Source organism: Lonchura striata, chromosome 1 (assembly GCF_046129695.1).
Source record: "Lonchura striata isolate bLonStr1 chromosome 1, bLonStr1.mat, whole genome shotgun sequence".
In the NCBI taxonomy this organism is placed as follows: Eukaryota; Metazoa; Chordata; class Aves; order Passeriformes; family Estrildidae; genus Lonchura; species Lonchura striata.
This window is the reverse complement of record NC_134603.1, coordinates 84421147-84441867: the sequence shown is the minus strand read 5'-3', so window position 1 is coordinate 84441867 and position 20721 is coordinate 84421147. Positions and strand designations below refer to the sequence as shown.

Below are 20721 nucleotides of genomic sequence, written 5' to 3'. Positions count from 1 at the left end.
GCCCAAAAGGAGTCAAAAGCATAAATGTCTTGAACTCTGACACCTACTTTCTAACTACATACTCCCTTTTATGTCATCTCTCTTGATGCGACTAATTGTGGCACATTTTGCTTCTTTTCTAACTCATAAGTTGAAAACCATTAGAGGCAGAGTAAGCAATCTGAAGTTTCATTTCTATTCAACATTTGCATAGAAACTAGTTTTTAGAACCAGTTCTCCAGAAGTCTGATTCTAGACCTAAACTCTACTGTGAGTACTGACTTTTCACCAGAAAATTAGAGAAGCACTTGGGCTACAAAAGACCCTTAAGATCATCACCTCCACCGGCAGCACCCAGAACTGCAAAGTCTGCTACTAACACGTCTCTAAGTTACCTGTCCCACAGTTACACTTCCAGAGATGGTGACTCAACCACTTCCCTGGGCAGCCTGTCCCAGTGGCAATCCTTTAGGTGAAAAAAAATTTCCTAATATCCAATTTAAACCTCCCCTGGTACAACCTGGGGCCATTTCCTCTTGTCCTGTTGCTTGTAATCTGGGAGAAGATACTGCCCCTCCTGGATACACCCACCTTTCAGGCATTTGTGGCGAGTGATAAGGTCACCCCTGGACCTCCTTTGCTCCAGGCTAAATACCCCCAGCTGCCTCAGCTGCTCTTCACAGGACTTGTGCTCCAGACCCTTCCCCAGCTTGACTCCCTTCTCCAGCACCTCAATGTGCTGCATTCTTGTCATGAGGGGCTCAAAACTGAGCACAGAATTTGAGTTGGGGCCTCACCAGTGCTGAGTACAGTGGGACAATCACTGCACTGGTCCTGCTGGCCACATTATTCGCATACAGGCCAGGATGCCCTTGGTCTTCTTGGCCACCTGGGCATTGCTGGCTCATGTTCAGCAACAGCCAACCAGCACCCTCAGGTCCTTTTCTGCTGGGCAGCTTTCCAGCCACTCTGCATGGAGTTGTGACACAAATGCAAATGCAGGACCTGGCATTTGGCCTCACTGACCCTCACAGAGTTGACCTTGGACCATTGGTTCAGACTGTCCAGACCCATCTGTAGAAACTTCCCGCCCAGTCTGGGGGCAAACTCACTAAAGTGTACATTTGATCCCCTGAACAGATAATTGATATTTGATAGGTCTGGACTCAATACTGAGCCCTGGGAAAAACCCCCTATGTTGGCCACCAGCTGGATTTAATTCTATTCCCCACAAGAAGAGTGTTTTGTCCCAGATTTTGCCAGCTGATCAATTTGATGGATTTTGCAAAGCTGTCAAGGTAACCTATCTCTACTAAATAGATTTCCTCCCAGCCACAACCACAGCAAGATCCTTCATGCAACAGCACTTCCATGGCACTAGTCAGTGAAAACTGTCTGCAGAGAAATGGTCCCCTTTGTGCTCTTAGTTCCAACTCCTCACCTAGGAGAAATTGGTGGAGGGCAGGAGGAGAGCAGGGAACAACCTGATTCAGGTATGCAGAGAGGGTGGGCAGGTATGAAAAATTGGTCATGTGTGGGTTGTGGGCATGTAGCTGTACACTTGCATATGCACTGAAAAGCTCACCTGAGCCATATATTGCAGGGGGGCCTGGTGGTCCAGGTGGTCCAGGTGGGCCAGGAGGTCCAATTTTTCCATAACCTGGTAAGCCAGGTAGTCCAGGTAATCCTGGAGGTCCTCTGGGTCCAACAACTGAGTCCCCTTTTGGTCCCTGTCAGAGATGAAAATAATTTCCTTGAATGTATTGATTTCACTGCTGCAGGGCCATCATCTCTGGTGGCAACATTTACCAGGTGCCTGCCACTACACAGCCATTTAGACATGAGTCTGTATGTAATTTTCTCCAAGGAAGCATGGGTATAATGGAAAATGAAAATTTTAACCACATATCGAAATAAAGTCAAGGATTTAAATTCAGAAAGCTTTCTGAAAATTCTTATATGTATCCCCGAGCAGCTGATACCTGCAAAACTCTCAGCAGTGCTCTCAAAGTCCTGGATCTCTACTCTGCTCATGCTGAGACTGCTTGCTTTGATGGGCTCAGAGAGTTTGTGGAAAACTTTAATGTAAAGTGTGTCTATGCAAGGTGTACACCTCATGATGAGTGCTATCTTCTCCCTCCTGTGATCAAATGTTAGCCTTTAACCTCTCCAGCTTCCAGACTTGCAGAATAAAAACACATAACTCCCTTCATTTCCAGTTTAGCAGTGAGTCCTCAGCCTGAGTGAGGAAGACTTCTGCTCCCTGTGCCCACACCAATCTGCAGACATGGAACACGTTGGACCCAGGACAAGGACAGCTCAGCTGTGCCAGTAGAACAGTTTCTAAGCAGGGAAGCAGTTCTCAGCAATGTGGAATAGAACCAGAGGGACTTTTAAAGATGGTCTTGCTAACCTAACACTTCATCCTCAGCTGTGGCCCATTCATTCATGGCTCTTGACACAGATATGGCAATAGAGGAATGCAATTAATTTATTTGTTGCCAGATCCCAGGGATAAACTAGCTTCTAAAGAACTGGTGCATTTTATTCCAAAGCAGCTGTGGTGGCAATTGCCAGAAGATAAAATTAAAAGGTAGACAGAAGACAGGCTGAATTTTATGGAAATGGTCCAGATAGCTACACACTGGTCTTTTCAGTCATATTTTTCTGATTACTAGGAAAACAGGATTAATTATTTAGATGGCCAGTAATTTTCAAGTCAGCTTCTGACTAACTTTATATGGCCTATTTTGGTATTTACAGGAGTATAAGTAGTAGTGTCACAAATTATACATGCTGCTTTGATTTGTAATGCTGTTAATAGCATGATCTAGATACTGGTGTAGCTATATGAGACAGCTGAGCACAATATTATGTCAGTATTTCATAGCAAAGTAATTCTATGCACAACAGTGAAGTGTCTCTGTTTACACTTAATGCAATTTTTTCCTATTCACTTAATGCTTAGCATGTAAATTTTTGTATCGTTCCTAGCAATCCTGATGTTTGTCTCTTTTTAGTGCCTTCTAAACTAATTCTAAATGGGTAGTCATAAATATTCCCATTCTACAACCTGCATGACTTACAATTAATCCTGGTCTTCCAGGTGGTCCAGGAGGTCCTGTCAGAAAAAACCCTCCATTTGGTTCTCCTTTTTCTCCTTTTACACCGGTGACTCCATTGTCTCCTTTTTCACCCTTTGAAGAAAATGTATTTTAAAATGTTGAGCTGAAGTGAGACCAGAGCACAATGCACTGAGCTTTTATATTTACATGAAATCTCTGAGTTTATAAAGGAAAAGGTAAAGGAGAGCACCTGCTTGAAATGTTTTAAACATGACTTTCTTCTTCTTCTGTGATATGGGATGAAAAGGAATGCTTTCTCTATTGGGGCTGCAAGGCTCACTCAGGGCAAGGGCTAGGGGAGGTGAGGTTTGGTGGAGGCAGAGAAACTGCCTCTGTTGCTATTTCCTGCTATTCTGTCCAGCAAAACCTTGTTCACTGCTGTAGCTGGAGGTGAAGAGAGAGCTGGAGGAAGCATAAAAGCCTGGCTTTGTGCTTTCCTCCTTCACCAAGGAGAAACCAAAGCAAGATTGACATTGAATGGACAGCTATTTGAAAGTATGTAACAAAGTGAGCAGAGGAGGGTAGGAGTGTGTATAGGGATAACAGAAGAGACCCTACACAAAATTGCAAACACTTGAAACAGTATGTCTTCTGTTTTGCATGGCTGAACATCAGTTTGGGAAACAGAGCAATAGGTAAGAAGCAGCATTTAATTACTACATTATTATGTCTCTGTCCAAGATGAGCCACAGCATTTATGCATTCCTCCCACATTATTTTTTTCTGCCTGCTTTTTTTCCCCCTTCATTTTTTTTTTTTTTTTGGTTGAGTTTTTTCATGTTTCTGAGAAATAAACCTGTGGATAGAAGAGGCAAAGGGCAAAGCCAGAATGGCAGATATCTGCAGGCAGCCAGAGGACATGGCTATTTATAGTTCCTCTTCTGTCTTTTAGTCTTTGTAGATTCCCAGTTATCATGATGCAAAAAGCTTCTTTATTCCAGGCCATTTTGGGGAGTGGAAGGACTAGATAAAAAATGAGTTATTGGCAGCTAAATCTGTAAAGCTACATACATTACACTGTAAGGTCAAAGAAATCCTATTGGCTTTGCCACATACATGGGACACTTTATGCCATAGGAATAACTTTGGTGTACTCAGCCAAGCAGAAATAAGATCCTAAAACCAGGCAGCATTAAGAGTTCTTCCAAGAGACTGTCAGCACAACACTTTTGGTAGTATCATTAAATGATAATTTGATTCACATTTTTTCAGTTGTTCTATTGATAGAGTCCTATTCACATAAAAACATTTAAAATAATATCATATTTTTATTAATTTTTGTCACTTGAAGCAGTCAAGGAAATAATGAAACAGAGAGAGACTAAACAAATCAATGTATGGGTATACTTTGCTGTAAGAGCTTCCAGGAAAAGTAGTTTCCATAATTTAATTCTATTCAGTGTGCTTAAAAGAGAAATAACATGACATGGAAGTGATTTCCACCCCCTTTTCCCCTCACCCAGTGTTCTAGAAGCCCTTTAGGTAATGGATGTCTTTTACCTGAGCTGGCATGGAAACAAAAGCATTCATTTAATGCAGATATGTTAGGTAACAGTGAATTATGACTCACTCTAATACCACTGGGAAGGTAAAAAGCCTCAGTAATGAAGTTTCTTTCAAAAGTAATCTTTATAGACCTCTGATGACTGCTATCTCTATAGTTGCTATAAACTTGCCTATGTAGCTGGAGTTTAAGAAATGAATATAATTTGTAATTGCTGATACCCTTATATTTGTATATTTCACCATGTTGCATTGGTTTGTGCTTTATTTATAGTAAAGTACACTTTAAAAAAAGCTTAGCAGAACTCAAACACAAATGGGATATAATTACCTTTATGCTATTAATAAAATGGCTGAAATATGATGGAGGCAGAGGTGGACCTGAAAAATGAAGACAATACAATATAGTACAATAATTAACTGTAATTTTCCTTTTAAAAGTATTGCTTTTGGTATTACTGGTTTAGGAGTTCAAAGGAAAACTATTTACAATAATGGCATTAACCTTTATATCAAACATATTTTTAGTTTGGTTTCCTAACAAAGCAAGACTTATACAGCCTATCTTGTCTGTGCCTTGTCTGTCACTCTTCCACCTTAAAAATTTCTGAATCTGATTGGGATTTCAGAAAAATTAGAAGCAAAGAAGGCTCAAATATGAAAAATTCCCAGTTTTCTGAAAATACAGCAGCTGGAAAGAGGAGTGAAAGAGAAGTATCCATGTTAACCCCTTTGATGCAAGCCAAGGTAAAATAGAAGCTTTTCATATGTTTTGCTGGTAGTGGAGTGATCCATCAGTAGATGTGTGATCTTTCCTGCAAAAACAAGTACCAGAACTGACAAGAGAAATAGGTAGTGCTGCTGCTGTGCTGCAACAATTATACAATAACTCTTCCTTGACATTTTTCTGCAATGAAAACCAATATCAGATTCAATGGTTATACCACTCGTGTTTTCTGCCAATGTTGGTCAGCCAAAGCTGTCAAGCCAGCACAAAAGGTTCGAAAAGCCTTCAGATGTTATCTGCTTGGTATCTATTTGGGGAAAAAAAAAAAAAAAAACCAAACCAACGTATTTTGCAGCTTCCCATAACAGTTCAGTGCATTTTCTTCAAATGTGTTTTGATTAATTTTTGAGATCCTTGAGCCCAACCCTCTGCCAGCCATAGGGCTCATTTCCCAGTGTGCCACCTCAGATAAAGTTAAATCAAGCAGACATTGTGGGGCCAAAAAGTATTCTCATTATGGCCCCTGTTTGGATTTTATTCCAGCCTTATCAATTACAGCTTGCAGCAGTGATCTGCTTGATCCTTGTGAGGGGAAGGGAATGGACAGGTGGAATGGCAGGTGTCCTTCTCAGATGTTGCTTAGTATTAATCTCTACAGTGAGCACTATCTGAGGTCTTTCTAGGATGACCATCAAGGAGTCTAGGTCTGAATGAAGCCCATGGCTGTTGAGTTTGCTCTCACACTTTTTGTGTTGGCTTCATATTTTAACATGTTATCAATCAATAGAACCTGTTTATAAGATTGGAGAGGTAACATTTTGTGAGAAGCAGAAAATAAATCCACTGCATGCAACTACAAATGCCACAGTTCAAAAAGCTTTTCTGGTTCCTGGAACCCAACAAATGTAGTGGAAAGAGTTCCATCCACTTTCCCCTCAGAAAATTTCCTGTAGTTTAATTATGAAACTACTGGTTTGTAGATTTTCCCTGTCTGTGGTTATGTGGGCACCGGTAAGAATTAGAGAACTGCTTTGTATGAAATAATATTTTAGCAACTACGTCATTAAGCAAAAAACCAAATAGGAATATTTTTAAAAGCAGCAACAGAATTGGTCTTAGCTAGCATGCTTCAACTTCATGTTGAACAAAATGTTGGAGCCAGTTGATCTGTTGTATCAAATTAATAGATCTCTGTTATTTTAGGAGAAAAATGAATTGAGTTTTCAGTTTAATCAGAATTGTGGTGTTATTTTCCCCATTCTTTACTAGCTGCAGTTTTACAGCAAAATCTTAAGAACAATCCTCTCATAATCTTTTTATGAAGCACCTGAAATCATCAGATATAGGCAAGAAAGTACTTCTAAGACAATAATTTGCATTCAGTACAGAACCTGGAAATGAACAGATATATTTGTGGTGGATAAGCCAGCACTGAAGAGAAAATTTTATTTTTTGTTTGGGAAAGTTTCTTTTTTATTCTTTTGACAAGTTTATTGATGACTGGAAATTGCTAACTGCTTATTTTAAAATATTGGATCAGAATAAAAATTAATGAGGACAAGACAGGAAATTGATTTTATCACAATAAACAGATGTTGTCTTCAAAATAATTAAAACATCATCTTTAGTCAGCAGAATTATGTCTTTAGAACAAAAACAGAAATATCCATGTTGATCTAGTGAGATCAACATATATGGGGAGAATATAGTTATTATCAATGCATTAAAGGAAAATTACTATAAATATGGCATAGCAACACTAATTCAATATAATGCCTTTTATTTTTCAAATTATTTCTCTCACTGATCAAAGCCTTATCTCAATAAATGAGCTTTCAAAAAGTTTACAGAGAATTAATTGTTTGTATTTACAGTATTTTCAAACAGATGCTTCTTTCTGTAACTCTTTTTGGATTTGTAAGAATTAGCAATGTGTATCAACTTTTTGACACAGAAAGCTAATCCTTGGGTGAGGAATAATTCTTATGATGCTCCTACTGCCAGTGATTGGTACTTTAGTGCACACAGATGCTTCACGATTTTCACAAATAAACCAGAAAATATTTAAAAATTGGTTGAAATGGAAATAATCTATTTCCCCCTCCTGTTAGAAGTGGGACTGTCAGCAACATCTGACTGCCTTGAACTCATAATGCACAGGTGTATTACCCTGAAATGTGAAGCATTGGATTGATAGCGCAATTGACTCAGAAAGACTGACAACAAAATGAATCTCAGGAAGTGCCCTAGATGTTCTTCTAAAATGTAAAAAAAATCTGTGACCAGCCACTTACATTTAAATATCTATTCTTGTACTTAACACATTCATAATGCTCACAAATGTGCAGTCTGTGTTTTCAGAAGACATTTTGGGTAACATTCCGAGCTTTGCTGTTCTCTGTGTCAGTTCATCAATGAACATGGAGTAAATCTCTAGGCAGGTAAGGCAGCAGAGATAACTGTCCAAGTATCTTGCTGAATTGCTTTTCAAGTTAGACATATATTCCTCCACAGGATGTTAATGACAGATTTAGTATACCTGGTGGTCCTGGAGCACCTCTGTCTCCCTTTTCTCCCTTTAAGTGTGCTGAACTGTGCAGTTCCCAGGAATCTCCATTTGTTTTGCCACCTGCCACAATAGCATCACAAGTTCATAAGAACTTGAAAACAGCAGAGACTGTAGCAGTGAAAACCAAACACTGAAAGTGGGTGCAGACTTTTCCATGTATGTGGGACACATGGTTCCTGTCCCTCCATGCTTCTGTCACTCATGATCTTTGAATGGCTGTCTGACTGTCTTCTCTTATCAACCCCAACATGTGCAAGACAATCTCTCTCTCACAAGTCAATCTTTTACTCCCCTTTCCCTAACCACCCAGCCTAAGATCCTCTGGTTCTATTTTTCCATTTGTGAATTTCACTGGAGGAGATGCAGAAACAGTTCTCAATTACGAATGAGTGTTGCATACTACATCTTCCCTTCCCTTCCCTTCCCTTCCCTTCCCTTCCCTTCCCTTCCCTTCCCTTCCCTTCCCTTCCCTTCCCTTCCCTTCCCTTCCCTTCCCTTCCCTTCCCTTCCCTTCCCTTCCCTTCCCTTCCCTTCCCTTCCCTTCCCTTCCCTTCCCTTCCCTTCCCTTCCCTTCCCTTCCCTTCCCTTCCCTTCAAAAAAATAAAAAAATAAATAAAATAACTTATTTAAACCAAGGTAGAAGAAAAGAATTACCCACCATGGTCATTAAGAACTTCTTGATTTCCAGTATAGGGAGGGCTCACCTTCAGATGAAAAAATCCATTACAAATTATCCACACATATTAATCAATGGCAATGCATTTCTTAGTGCGACGTGACTGAAAAGCCTGGCAAGTTTGCATGCTAGTAAATATTATAACAACACTCTGGGATTATCTCCACTTTGACAGGGTCTGAGTATTAGCTGATCAAATTTTTATGAGGATTACACACTCTTTGACATGCAGCATGCTTTCAGCAAAAGGGTAATATCATGCATATTGGGGGCATCAGCAAATCCTACTCTCAGTTGTGCCAGTGAAGCATCAGAAAACTCATTCTCCAAGAACAATTCTGAATTTACAATACTGTGTTTGGAAGCAGAATTTGATTTTTGATCCTGAGATAACAGCTTGTGTTTATAATACTCTTCATCAGACTAGGGCTATGTTATGTCTGATGTTAACCTGTGCTTCAAATGCATTGAAACCACAGTGGGGAGACAGAAGCTATTCTAGTCTACCCTATTCTGTCACCAGCTACCTGTAACAACAGTGGGCATGCTACCTACCTCTGTGCCTGTCTTCAAAACAGGGACAATGTAGGAACTGAAATATAGCACAAGGCTTGGAAATCTCGGTACTTTCTAGTACTCTTTATAGGAAACTAAGTAAGTGTATGAAAAAATGGAAGTTGCTGCATCTGGCTAATCCTGTAGTACTAGCCCACAGAAGTCTTACTCACATGGATAGCTCCATTAACTTCAGAAGTTCAGTGCCCATGAAGAAAAACTGGAGGGCTTCAGTCTGTAGTTCTTTATCGGCACTCATTTATGTAGGCATGAACAGCAGACTTCTTATCTATGAACTTGGATAGGTTTAGGAGATTACTCACAGATGTAGGACAAATCTATCCAGCACACTCAGATGCATGAAGAGATGTTTACAAGTACATGTTTTTACTTGTGCACATTAAAGTTAGTGCTATTTTTCACTGATGGTAACCTTCTGGAAAAGTGGCTATTATTAGCTGAAATTCAGAGAAAATAGGCTTGTTTTATCTGAATCATTCCACAGAGAATCAGAGGAGAGTTGAGGCTGGAAGGCATCTCTGGAGGTTGTCTACCCTGAAGGAGGATCAACTACAGCAGGCTGTTCAGGGCCTCATCCAGTCAGGTTTCAGAAGTGAGGCTGACAAATACGTATGTGATTATGGACATATGTTATCACTGTACTACAATGTTATACAATGGGAGTGAGAAGATTTAAGGGAGAAATTCAGAGGTAAAAAAATGATGTGTGGAGGTGGTAGGCAAAAAATGTAGAAATGGAAAATTACCATATTTATTTATGGTAATTGGTATGGCTATTTATCATTAATTCTCTGAAAAGATCACAAGTTGGGATACAACTTTTTTCAGCAGTAAGGTTAGGGTGATGATGAGTATCAATAAATTTCGTGTAGAGGAAGTCAAGAGCTGTTTCTCTAAAATCAGCGAAAAAGAACTGGAATGCAAATTGGAGGAGAAAGCACAGTATTACTTGGAGCTATACTGTTTAACAGAAAAGTATAACCCTACACTATTCAGAGGTGGACTGTGGCTCCCAAAGACAGAATCCTTTCCAAGTACATATGCCACAGTTGGATATTGCCCTAGGGAAAATATTTCCAGGACGGAACTATACTCACCATTCATTCTAGGATGCAATTTCTGTAATTCATTAAACAAAAATTGAATTTTTATATTTTCATATTCTGAAAATATGAAACCCATCTCCTTTCTTTTCATACTATGTGTGAAACTGCAGGTGCTTTGAAGGCTTTGTCATACTCTTTGAAAAGGAGGGGCAGATCTTCACTGGCTGCAATTCTATGTGAACAGTGCATTTGAGGGTCAAATAAAGAACATGATCTCTCTTTTCTGATGCATTTTTCATGCCACAATGAAACACATAACAAATGTTATTTTGGCCAGGGAAATGAAAAACAACTAAGGACATAACAACATGGGGACTGTATCTATACATATAACTAAAAATACATGTACCTGTATGCATACACATTCAGGTCCCCAAAGCAACTCCTAAACTATGGAAACACAAGCTTTGAAAGGCATTGAAAGTATTAGAAAAACAAGCAATCAAGTACTTTAAGCAAAAGAGTCCAGTGTTTTTCGTTCTGTTATATATTTTATACATGGCTAAGTTTTCATAAATGGCTAAACACTTGAAAATCTATTATCCTGAGGAACAAGTAAAACACATCTCTGGTGCAAAGCAGAAGGCAGGGGGAGAAAAGCTGCAAGGTTATGGTGTTTAGGTGTACAGCTGCTTTGGTTATGTTCTGTTATGGCCATGCATCCTGCTAAGAGCAGATTCTGCATGTGTCACTTACTGGCATTTTGCAATGAGGCCTGGGAGGGACTGGGAAAACTGTCTATTGAAAACAGGAGGGAAATTACTTTAATGAGCATAGGTATGATACAGCATGTAACACACCATATAAACCTAACAGTCATGATGGGGCTAAGCCTGGAAACAAAACCACCACCTCCCTAGAAGAAAGCCCAGCTGGCTGCCAGATCTGTCATCCCTCTCTGTGGGGCCGTGGGGACAAAACTCTTCCCTGACACTGGCTTTGGTTAAGAGATCTTTTTTCTCTGCACACAAACAAGGTCATCCACAATGAGCGGTGTAGATTGAAACCAGTTTTGATGTTTCCTTTTGCAGACTGCTTCTAGAGCAGCATATTTCTGCTACAAACCAGTCACTGATCCCCAGTTGCACTTACTCCTTTGATAAAAAGAATACGTCCTGGAGGTCCGGGGGGCCCTGGGGGTCCAGGCAAGCCAGGAAGACCCTGGAAAGAGAAAGTGAAAGAAGGAAGATAGTAGACAAAAAATAAACCCCGACTGCAAACTGGAACACCTAAAGCACTGAATATTGAAACTAATGTCAGTATATCTCTCATCCAAGGAAAATTAGGTATTTGACACTGATCTAGATCTCTCAAAACTGCTAAGATTCATACATTTTCAAGTGCCAGTCAGATATGTACATGCTAATTAGCAACCATGTGGAACCCTGGTAGACTGGAGGCGTGACTGCCTTTTACAAAAAATGCATGTCAGCTCTTAACTGTGTAATTTGAAAACTTGGCACAAGGCTGTTTTCACCTTTCAGTTCACATCAATGCAACTTTCTGTATGGTGACATATGTAATCTCATCAAAAATTAGAGATCCATTAGATTTTATCTTCCCTGAGCACTCCAGGAAGGACTACTAGAACATGAAGCCTCTTTTGTTTGCTTGTTTGCTTTAACCTGTCAGCCTGGTGTACATCATCTAGCTATATTGCTATAATATCTTTTGTGTGGTTAAGGCAGACAATCCAGAAAATGAACTTTAATATTATTTGAAGATATGGAGGAAAGGAAAATCTATTCTTATATTTTCTGTCAATGGGTAGTAATTTTTCCTGTCATTTTCTTCCAATTCGCATTTGTCTAACTTGTTTTCACTTTCCAGGAACTATGTTTCTATTTATACCTTCTTCTAGGGGTGTAAGCCACATTCAGTATCTGGTCTTTTTTTACTGTGGAGATACCAAAATACTTACAAATTCTGCAAAAATACCTACCAATTCTCAGTCTCCCTGTTACTCACATAAAGCAGTATCATCTCACTTATATTTATTGTCTAGAAAGAAAAGACACTTGTGCCTTGCAATTTGTGTGCTGTTTTTTTTTTTTTTGAAAAAACTAGAACCAGAGGCTTTCTATAACAGAATCCATTTACAAAAAAGTTCTCTACTGAAATACAGTGATACTGACTTTATGCTAAAATAGTAACATACCGTTGTAAATTTTTTCTAGCATTATCTCTGATGCAGATGAAATAGCATTAGCTGCTGTTGTGGTATGGGTACCCATTTTCTTAGCACAGATAGTTGCATGACATCAGAACAACCACACAAATGACTCTGCTGTTGTGAAGCTTATTGCAGTGCTAGTTCTTGTGTGGGCCAGTTTCAATGTTTGTCATGAGATAACTTGTCTGAAATCTTTTAATGAGGGCAGACTTACAACAACAGGAGCTTGGTTCATCACTTGTCATTCCACAATTACAGGTTGTAGGTGAGCATGAATATGCTGTCCTCTGTGCAGAGGTCATTGTTTTGGATACATGTACATGGCAAGCATAGCAGGTAGCAGGTATTAGTGAGTATCTCCTTGTTGGTAAGGTAGATACCACTTCCCTGTGATATGCTCAAGTGTTGTTTGTACCTGGGCTAGAAAGGTCAGAACCTGTGGGAGTATCTTCACATCATGAGAAGTCACACTGGTGGCCTGGATCAGGAAGTCTTTGACATATATAAAAAAACTGGAATTCCAAATCCTTTGTTATTTGAAGCTGCTATGGTAGCAGTGAGTGGCACACATAACTGTTGCACCTGGGAGCTGACACAACTATGTGTATCTGCAAGAACTGCCCAGACAGACCAAGAAGATGACTTTTCAATGACTGCTGCTAGATAGGAAAAGTAGCAGAAACACAACTATTTTTAGAACATCTCAGGTTTTTAGTCCTATCATAATTTGAAAATAATCAATATAAATCAGACTTCAGATTTTAACAGATTTTATTTTCAACTAATTGAAATACAATAAACTTACATTAAGTGCTTCACCTCGATCACCTTTCACACCTCTCAGACCATTCAGTCCTGGACGGCCCTGAAATAAATAGAAATAATTTAGTACGTGTCAGAAGCAAGCTTTCCTATCTTTATCTCACTTGAGAGTATAATACATACTGGGCGTCCTGGGAAGCCAAGCTCTCCTTTGGGTCCAGTAGGTCCTATTGGTCCCTGAACAACAAAAAAAAGTCATTATGACCCATTTTGTTGACCTATATTTGATTACTTAGAATAAGAAACAGTACATTAAAAATCTGTCTGTGACTGCCTATAGAGACTGCACAGAACACTGTCTCTGCTTGCTCTCCTGAGTGATCTCAGAAGCTGAGGGCTACATGTTACAGTCACCTATCTGAAATGAAGTCTGCATTCCCAGACCCTTGTAGGGTGTGCAATTCAAAACTGATTCACCATGTATTGAAGAAAAATTAAATGCATCAGTCAGGAAAAGAAAATGAAGTTAGAGATGTATTCTTTGCTCATCTTCTTCCCCCCCTCCTTTTTTATTTCTAATTATTTTTGAATCAGGCTCTGTGAGGAAGTATCTGTGGATTGGCCTAAGAATTCATGCAGTACCAGGCTTCTACATGCCTCTCACCAGCCTGGGTTTGTGGATTCATGGGGCTGATAGTTGAAACAGACTCTTTCCTTCTTTATACAAGTTTGACTGACTCAGCAGGCTCCACAAAGTAATACAAGCCACTGGAAAAAGAGGGGACAAGCAGGCTGCCTGGGAAAGGTGGCCCAAGACTATGGATGGCCTATGATGGGGCATTTGAAAGCATGCAGCTCCTAGGCAGCCTGTGAGTGATCAACAAAAAGCAGCAAATCTGAGGATCTACAAACTTTCAACTTATGTCAGCTTTCTGAAACTCACAGAAACCACAAGGGTCTAGACAACCTCTTCACATTTGTGTCAGCCTATCTGGTTTCATTTCCTTTTTTCAGTCTGCTGAAATGCTGAGATACTCCTTCTTGCATTACTTGTTAAATAATCTGTCTGTAGATCTCACACAGATACCACTTACATGTGATAGTGGGTGTGTTTAACCCTTCACATGATATCTTTTCAGTGAAAAGTGATATGTACATTAATGAAAAATTTATCTGATGAAAAAGACAGTTTCTCTTATAATCTAGCTGAAATTAATGGATTAATTGTTGTAATTTTTCTCCTGCTGAAACTGAAGACTGGATTAGACCTGAAATTCATAAGCAGTTACCATATGAACATATTCATTTATAATGTCACCATTGTAATCAGAATTTAAAGCTGAATTTATTGTCAGCTGAAACGACTTGCAGGTGGTAAGACTTTTATTAATCTTCTATTTTATTTTCTGTTTGAAGGCAATTTCTACCCATGTGATCAAAGTTAATATCCATGTCTCAAGAAGGCAAAAGATTGCTGGTGAATTTCAATATTGTGCCCCAAAATTTCAAAATTCAACTCACCTTTCCATGATATCATATCCAGTAATGATGTTTGGGGAAAAAAAAAGCAATCCACAATCTTAAAAAAAAAAGCAATCCAAAACCATTTTCCTATTTTCCTACCACTCTCTGGTACCTGAGCCTTTAAAGATTATGTAAATCTGAACTTTATTCAGCAGTGAGGACAATTAGAAACAGACTTCTTTTTCAGTTTAAATAAAAAGCCGTGTCTGATCCCATGGTTTAACTGGGATTTCAAACATTAACAATGTGAGAGTTGTGTAAACTGGGGCCACTTTTACTATTTCCTCTAAGTACCAGCCCAGTCTGTCAGGTGTTAGCAACTCCCTGGGACAAACCAGCCATCACAGCTAGAAGTAAAAGAAGGAAGTATGGAAGCCACAGGAGTTTTTCTTACCACCGAAGTTTCAATTACAACAGCACAGTAGATCTGGGCAGACTGACACTGAGGTTCTTACTAAGTGCTTCACCGACAGGGAACAGCATAATCCAGCATATAAAAGATTCTCATTTCTCCGGTGGCAGGAGCCTGGGTTCAGTCTGTTGCTTCTGCTTTTGCTAACAACTGTACTGACCTCCTGACTATCTCTAGTTCCATCTGCCAAACTACTGCTTCGTTGTAGCTCCTTGTGCTCCAAGCTCCTGTGATCCTACTGTCTGCTCATCTGAAGTCTCAAAAAGGAGCAGAGCAATGACTAGGGATTTGATCTTAAATTCTGGAAATTTGTGTATAGGTCTAAGAGCAAAGAGGAACAATCAGATTACCCTGCTACCTCAAAGTTGTTCCTGGGCCAGAGACTCACTTGGAGCAAAGTGGAACAGAACCATTGCACTAAAACCTTTAACAAGTTATCTGTCAGAATTTCTGGTGCAGCACTTGAAGATGTATATTTTTGCTGTACAGGCCTCACACTAAGTACAGATGGATTTTTTTCCTATGGAACAACACCAAATTGTATCACCCCATTACCAGCAATGATCAAAGAGGAGTTCTGTGCTCAGAAGAGAACTGGCTGAGCAAAGCCTTGAGACAGGCTCCATGTGCCAAACTTTCCTGAAGTGTAACCATTCCCACCAGTGCTGGCAAGACCTTCCTTATCTACTTGCCGAACTGTATGATGCAACTCATGGCAGTATAAAAGAAGATGTAAAACACAGAGTTTGGGGCTGAGAGGAAAAGGACATGTCTGCTGGATGCAGGATGCACAGCAAGTAGCAGTGAACGCAAGCCAGAACATGAGGAATTCCAAATAAATATAAGGAAAATTTTTTTTACTCCAAAGTTTTTCATATGTCTGGAATGCGCTGCCCAGAAAGGTTGTGGAATTTCTATCCTAAGAGTTGTTGAAAACTTCACTTGATAAGTTCCTGAATTAAAGAGACCTGCTCCACACAGTGACGTGCATAAGGTCATCTCTGAAGTCTGCTTTTATTCAAAGTTATTGTGTCAAGTTGAAAGGGTAGATAATCTTGCAGTCATACAAGGAGAAGGATAAGGAACATCCTTTCTGGTAAGTTAGGATAGCCTCCTCAGGGATTCTGATACACAAAATAATTTAAAAAGCAGTTCTTCAGCACCCAGTTATCCCCTTTGGAAAGCTACAGAAATGAATGTAAAAATCTCCTACACACCTTCATGTACAGAAATGTCAGCACTCTACTAACATTCACTAAGCCATAACAGTCACCAGGATACATCAAAAGCAGAAGCAAAGAAACATCCTTTACATCCTTGATTTTTTGAATACTAGACAGAAGAAATTGGTGCCCTAACACTGCTGAGTCTGGGCCACTGTTCTTATTTTATAACTAATTTATTGTGCTTTCTTACAACCTCCCATATCCAGTCAAAAGTATCAGACCAAATACTTGAAAGCAGGCCTCTAAATCCTGATTTTGGTACATGGTCTTACTCTACTGCCTGGTGTACAACTTTCTCAGAATCCAACACAGTTGCAATTTATTGGCATTGACAGAAATTGAGCCAATGCAATTAGTTGTTTTAATGTAAATCATACAAACAGAGAATAATTAAGGTGGAAAGAGTGTCACCCTCTTGCAAAACCCCTTGCATACAAGACAAACTTGTACATTAGGCTTGTAGGTTAGGTCATGCCACTCAACACCTTGTTCCAGAATCCATCATCTCTCTGTGTCCCCTTGCTCCAAATATGACACAAGAACAGATGAGAGAACAAGAGGAAAGAGGAAAAAAGGAAGCTTTAATACAAAGGATTCTTCAGCTTATATAGACTGATACGATACATTCTACTTGATTAGCCAGTTAATAAAACATCTTTCTCACACCGTCCTTGAGAAGAACAGAAAAAACAAGGTGGAAAAACACCACCTGCAGATTCTTTATACTAACAAGTTATCACATTCCTACAACTCCCTAAAAATTCTCACAAGCCACTGTGAGAAACTCTTGCCATTTCTCTCTCCCTGACCAGGCTGTCATCCACATCTCTGGACACCCATTTCTTTGTTTAATCACTTTTAATGTGAATTTTTGCCTTTATATCGATATATGTCACAAGCTGGAACTTGTGATCCTTGTTACTTCTCTTTTTACTGTGTACCTCTGAGAAGGACCTGACTTTTTTTTTTAATGATTCCTTTTCAAGACACAGCAGGGAGCAATTAGAGCTCCTCTCAGTCTTTTATCTTCAGAGCTAAACAAACCCAGTTCACTCAGAGTCATACATCTGACAATATTTCACTGATGGCTTAGACAGTAACAGATACATTTGTTCTACCAGAATTTAAGCTCTGCAGTAGTTACATATGTTACCACATATGTAACAAACACATTTTTTTCTGAAGGACACTGATGACCCTGAAGCATGAATTCTCCTTATCATCCCTACTCAGAAGGAATGAAAAGCTAAACCATACTACCTTTACATTTACTAATATCTGTAAGGCCAAAGCAAAATTAAAAAATAAGAAACCATTCTTCTTTGGAATCATCTTACCATTGGTCCCACTGGTCCCATCACTCCAGCTTCACCCTGTTGAGGACCAACACAGAGAGAGCAATGACAAGGAGAATTCCCACAAAGTCTAGCAGAGGTGGCTGGTAACATGGCCACCAAATAATTCTGGAGGAACACAACACAGTATTAGCTCACCTTCTCTCCTTTTCTTCCTAATAATTCAGTTAAAGATCCATCAGCAGAAATGATAGCTCCTGGTTCTCCCTTTTCACCCTGCAATTATCAGAGTAATTACTGCTTACAAAGCAATTCCCAGTGAATCAAAAGAAGTCAGGGCAGCATTACTTTTGTTTGAAGCATGACAGATTAGTCATGCTGTGATATCAAACATAAAGTGATATCAGCATGAGTAGGGTAAATCTTGATTCTGGCGAAGAAGAGAGATGATCTTTCTAAAAAAAAATAAAGTACACTAAAAATATCTCCCTGAGATTAAGAAGTTCTTACTAAAAAATAATAAAAAAAACCCCACATAATTTGCTCTCCATAGAGTAACTATGTGAAACATGCTGTGTTCACAAAAGGTCTCTGCCAAAGGCAGACAGGTTACTGGTGTCTTCTTGTGTACCATCACCTTAATGGTCAGTAAATCCTGCTGGAAATGCACCATCTTGCTAGACCAGTAAATATTCAGATTTTATTATCAGGAAAGCATGAATCATTCTCTCTATATGGCTGGTATGATGCAATCTCATTAACTTTAATAAAGGCCAGGTCCCAGCACTCAAACTGTGACCCTCTGCATTCCTGTTATACCACCACGGATTATCACTTCTCAGTGCTAAGTGCATGGTTCCCACTATGGATCTTTCAGCTGTAACTTTTCCTATCTCAGGCAGCTTGCTACAGCACCTTTCCCAAGATCTCAGGAAAGAAATCTAGCCTGAAGCTAGCAACTGTATTGCCGATTAAAATGACAGTCCATGTTATAAACCTTTCAATGAACTTTAAGTGTTGTAACTAAATTCTTCTCACAGGTTCTTAAACTATTGTGAGTCTTTGAAGTCTCCCTGAAGATAATTTGGATACTTTAGAGTCTCCCCAAGGCTTGGTTGGCTTCACTGACTTTATCCTCTGTGAGAATTTATGGACCTGAGGTTGAATTCCATGATCCTTTAAGTAAAGGTTTCTGCACAGCTTCACTGTGGATCCCAGACTTCATCACTTTTGAGTGTAGCCTGCTGTTCACAGCTCAGAAACGCCATCAGATACATCACTATATTTTTGGTGCATCCAAAATTACATGCTTTCAAAGCTTTGAGTTCTTGACAAAGTGGATGCCAGAAGCAAAGAAAAGCATGAACCAAAAAACAAAAGTAAATAGCTCCACAACCTAAACCAAAAATTACCCAACTGGTTCTAAGGTTGAGCTTGATCTTTTAACACATTTTATAAAAGAACAGGAAACCTTATGATAAACAGGGACTGGTATTTGTGGCCTGAGATCTTTCCTTCTGAGCAATGATAATGCTGTTCATCTGCTATCCCATTTAAACCATAATTAACCATTTCCAAGTCTTCCTATTACTTGTGAGAAAGTGAGCTTAGCTACTTAGAAAGAATAAGCAGAAAGTGGTTTTGCTTTTCTTTTTTAGTATCCCCAAGATATTAGATATTCCTCTCCCCTGCTTCCTGAAGGTGGATAAGAAGGGGAAAAAACTGGAACAGCTGCAACAGTATTTGCAAAAGAGCAGAGTCAGTCTTTAGAAACCTCTCAGCAGTGCTATAAAATACAGACTTTTTGTGAAGAAACAAGGGAAATAATCTTTGAAGAGCACTCCTCAAATCTTATATTTTCTTTGGGAATTGGAAATTGCAATCTTCATTCTGTAGGCAAAGCCCTCTCTGGCATAGGAGGAAGAACAGATTGATCTTTTTTTTGCTTTTGGATAGGATTCCAGGGTGTCAGCATAACAATCAGCTGGCAAGAAGAGGTCACTTCATGTTTAATGTTTAAAGAGACTTAACCTGATAAGTGCATACTGTGCTGATGAATTTCAGCACTGGGACAGGAAGATTAGCTCTTGGTGAGATTATATCAGGGGATGCCATTTAGCATTTTCACATTCTCCCTAGTCCATTTTTCACATGAACTTATTAAAATCACAATTCCTAACAAAATTAGAATCATTAAACTTTTAATGTCATTAAGTACTTGTCATCTAACACATTTCTCAGCATATACTTTCCCCTGTGCATTTTTTCCTACCTGTTGTCCTTTAGGTCCTTGTGATCCAGGCAAACCAGTGTCACCTTTTGGACCTCGAGGGCCCTAGACAAAAACAAACACATAAATCCATAGTGATATTTGTGAAGAATAGGGAGCTAGGTTATTTTACTAAATGTAATTTTAAATTACTGGCAAACTTTCTTAAATCACTCTGGTTAGAATCTAAAAATTCTTACAAGACTAAATTGCTCTCTGAATAAAGTTATTCCCTAAACCAGTTATCACATAAGGAAATTTTTTAGAAAGACCAAAATGTAAAAATCCTGATGTTTATCACAGTGTAGATGATACATACATTCACAAAGGGAAATAAGCAAATATTAATAAAAATGGAAATTCAACCTAAAATTTGCTATTTCTTCTGTACTTAATCCTCTTTCTCTCCATGATCATTCAGCCAGACTGATTTTCAACAAAATTTCTGAAGATATAATTTTAACAGTATGTAAAAAAAAAAAAAAAAAAAAGAAAAAAGAAAAAAAAGAGCATGTGAAATAGAGCTTATGTATTTGAAAACAAGATGATTTCTTTATCTGTTTTGTGGGGAAAGCATTCCCATCAGAGAAGATTGTACTTTACAATCTTCCAAGAGCATTCAGAAGCATTCTTTTTACCCACCAAGATCTAAACTCAAGTCTACATAATTTCTGCATTTGTCAAGAGATAAATAAAACACATGAGGTGAGAACAAGAATGGTATTTTCATGTCTGTAGAAATTCTATAAGGAACCAAAAATTCATTACATCACCTTCTAAATGTTATCTGCTCTTTTTC

The 20721-nt window shown here is 39.0% G+C and overlaps 1 protein-coding gene across 1 annotated transcript in view; it reads right to left on the bottom strand.

Moving 5' to 3' along the window:
- Positions 1-20721, bottom strand: part of COL15A1 (collagen type XV alpha 1 chain) — a 120489-nt gene that overhangs the window by 7790 nt on the left and 91978 nt on the right. Inside the window, exons 25-36 of the mRNA XM_021553386.3 lie at positions 19926-19988; positions 17852-17929; positions 17696-17731; positions 13380-13433; positions 13240-13299; positions 11354-11422; positions 10958-10999; positions 8562-8607; positions 7874-7963; positions 4939-4988; positions 3066-3176; positions 1565-1709 (exon numbers count right to left, since the gene is read on the bottom strand). Coding sequence (XP_021409061.2) covers positions 1565-1709; positions 3066-3176; positions 4939-4988; positions 7874-7963; positions 8562-8607; positions 10958-10999; positions 11354-11422; positions 13240-13299; positions 13380-13433; positions 17696-17731; positions 17852-17929; positions 19926-19988 — 844 coding nt within the window. The remainder of the gene's footprint in view (positions 1-1564; positions 1710-3065; positions 3177-4938; positions 4989-7873; positions 7964-8561; positions 8608-10957; positions 11000-11353; positions 11423-13239; positions 13300-13379; positions 13434-17695; positions 17732-17851; positions 17930-19925; positions 19989-20721) is intronic.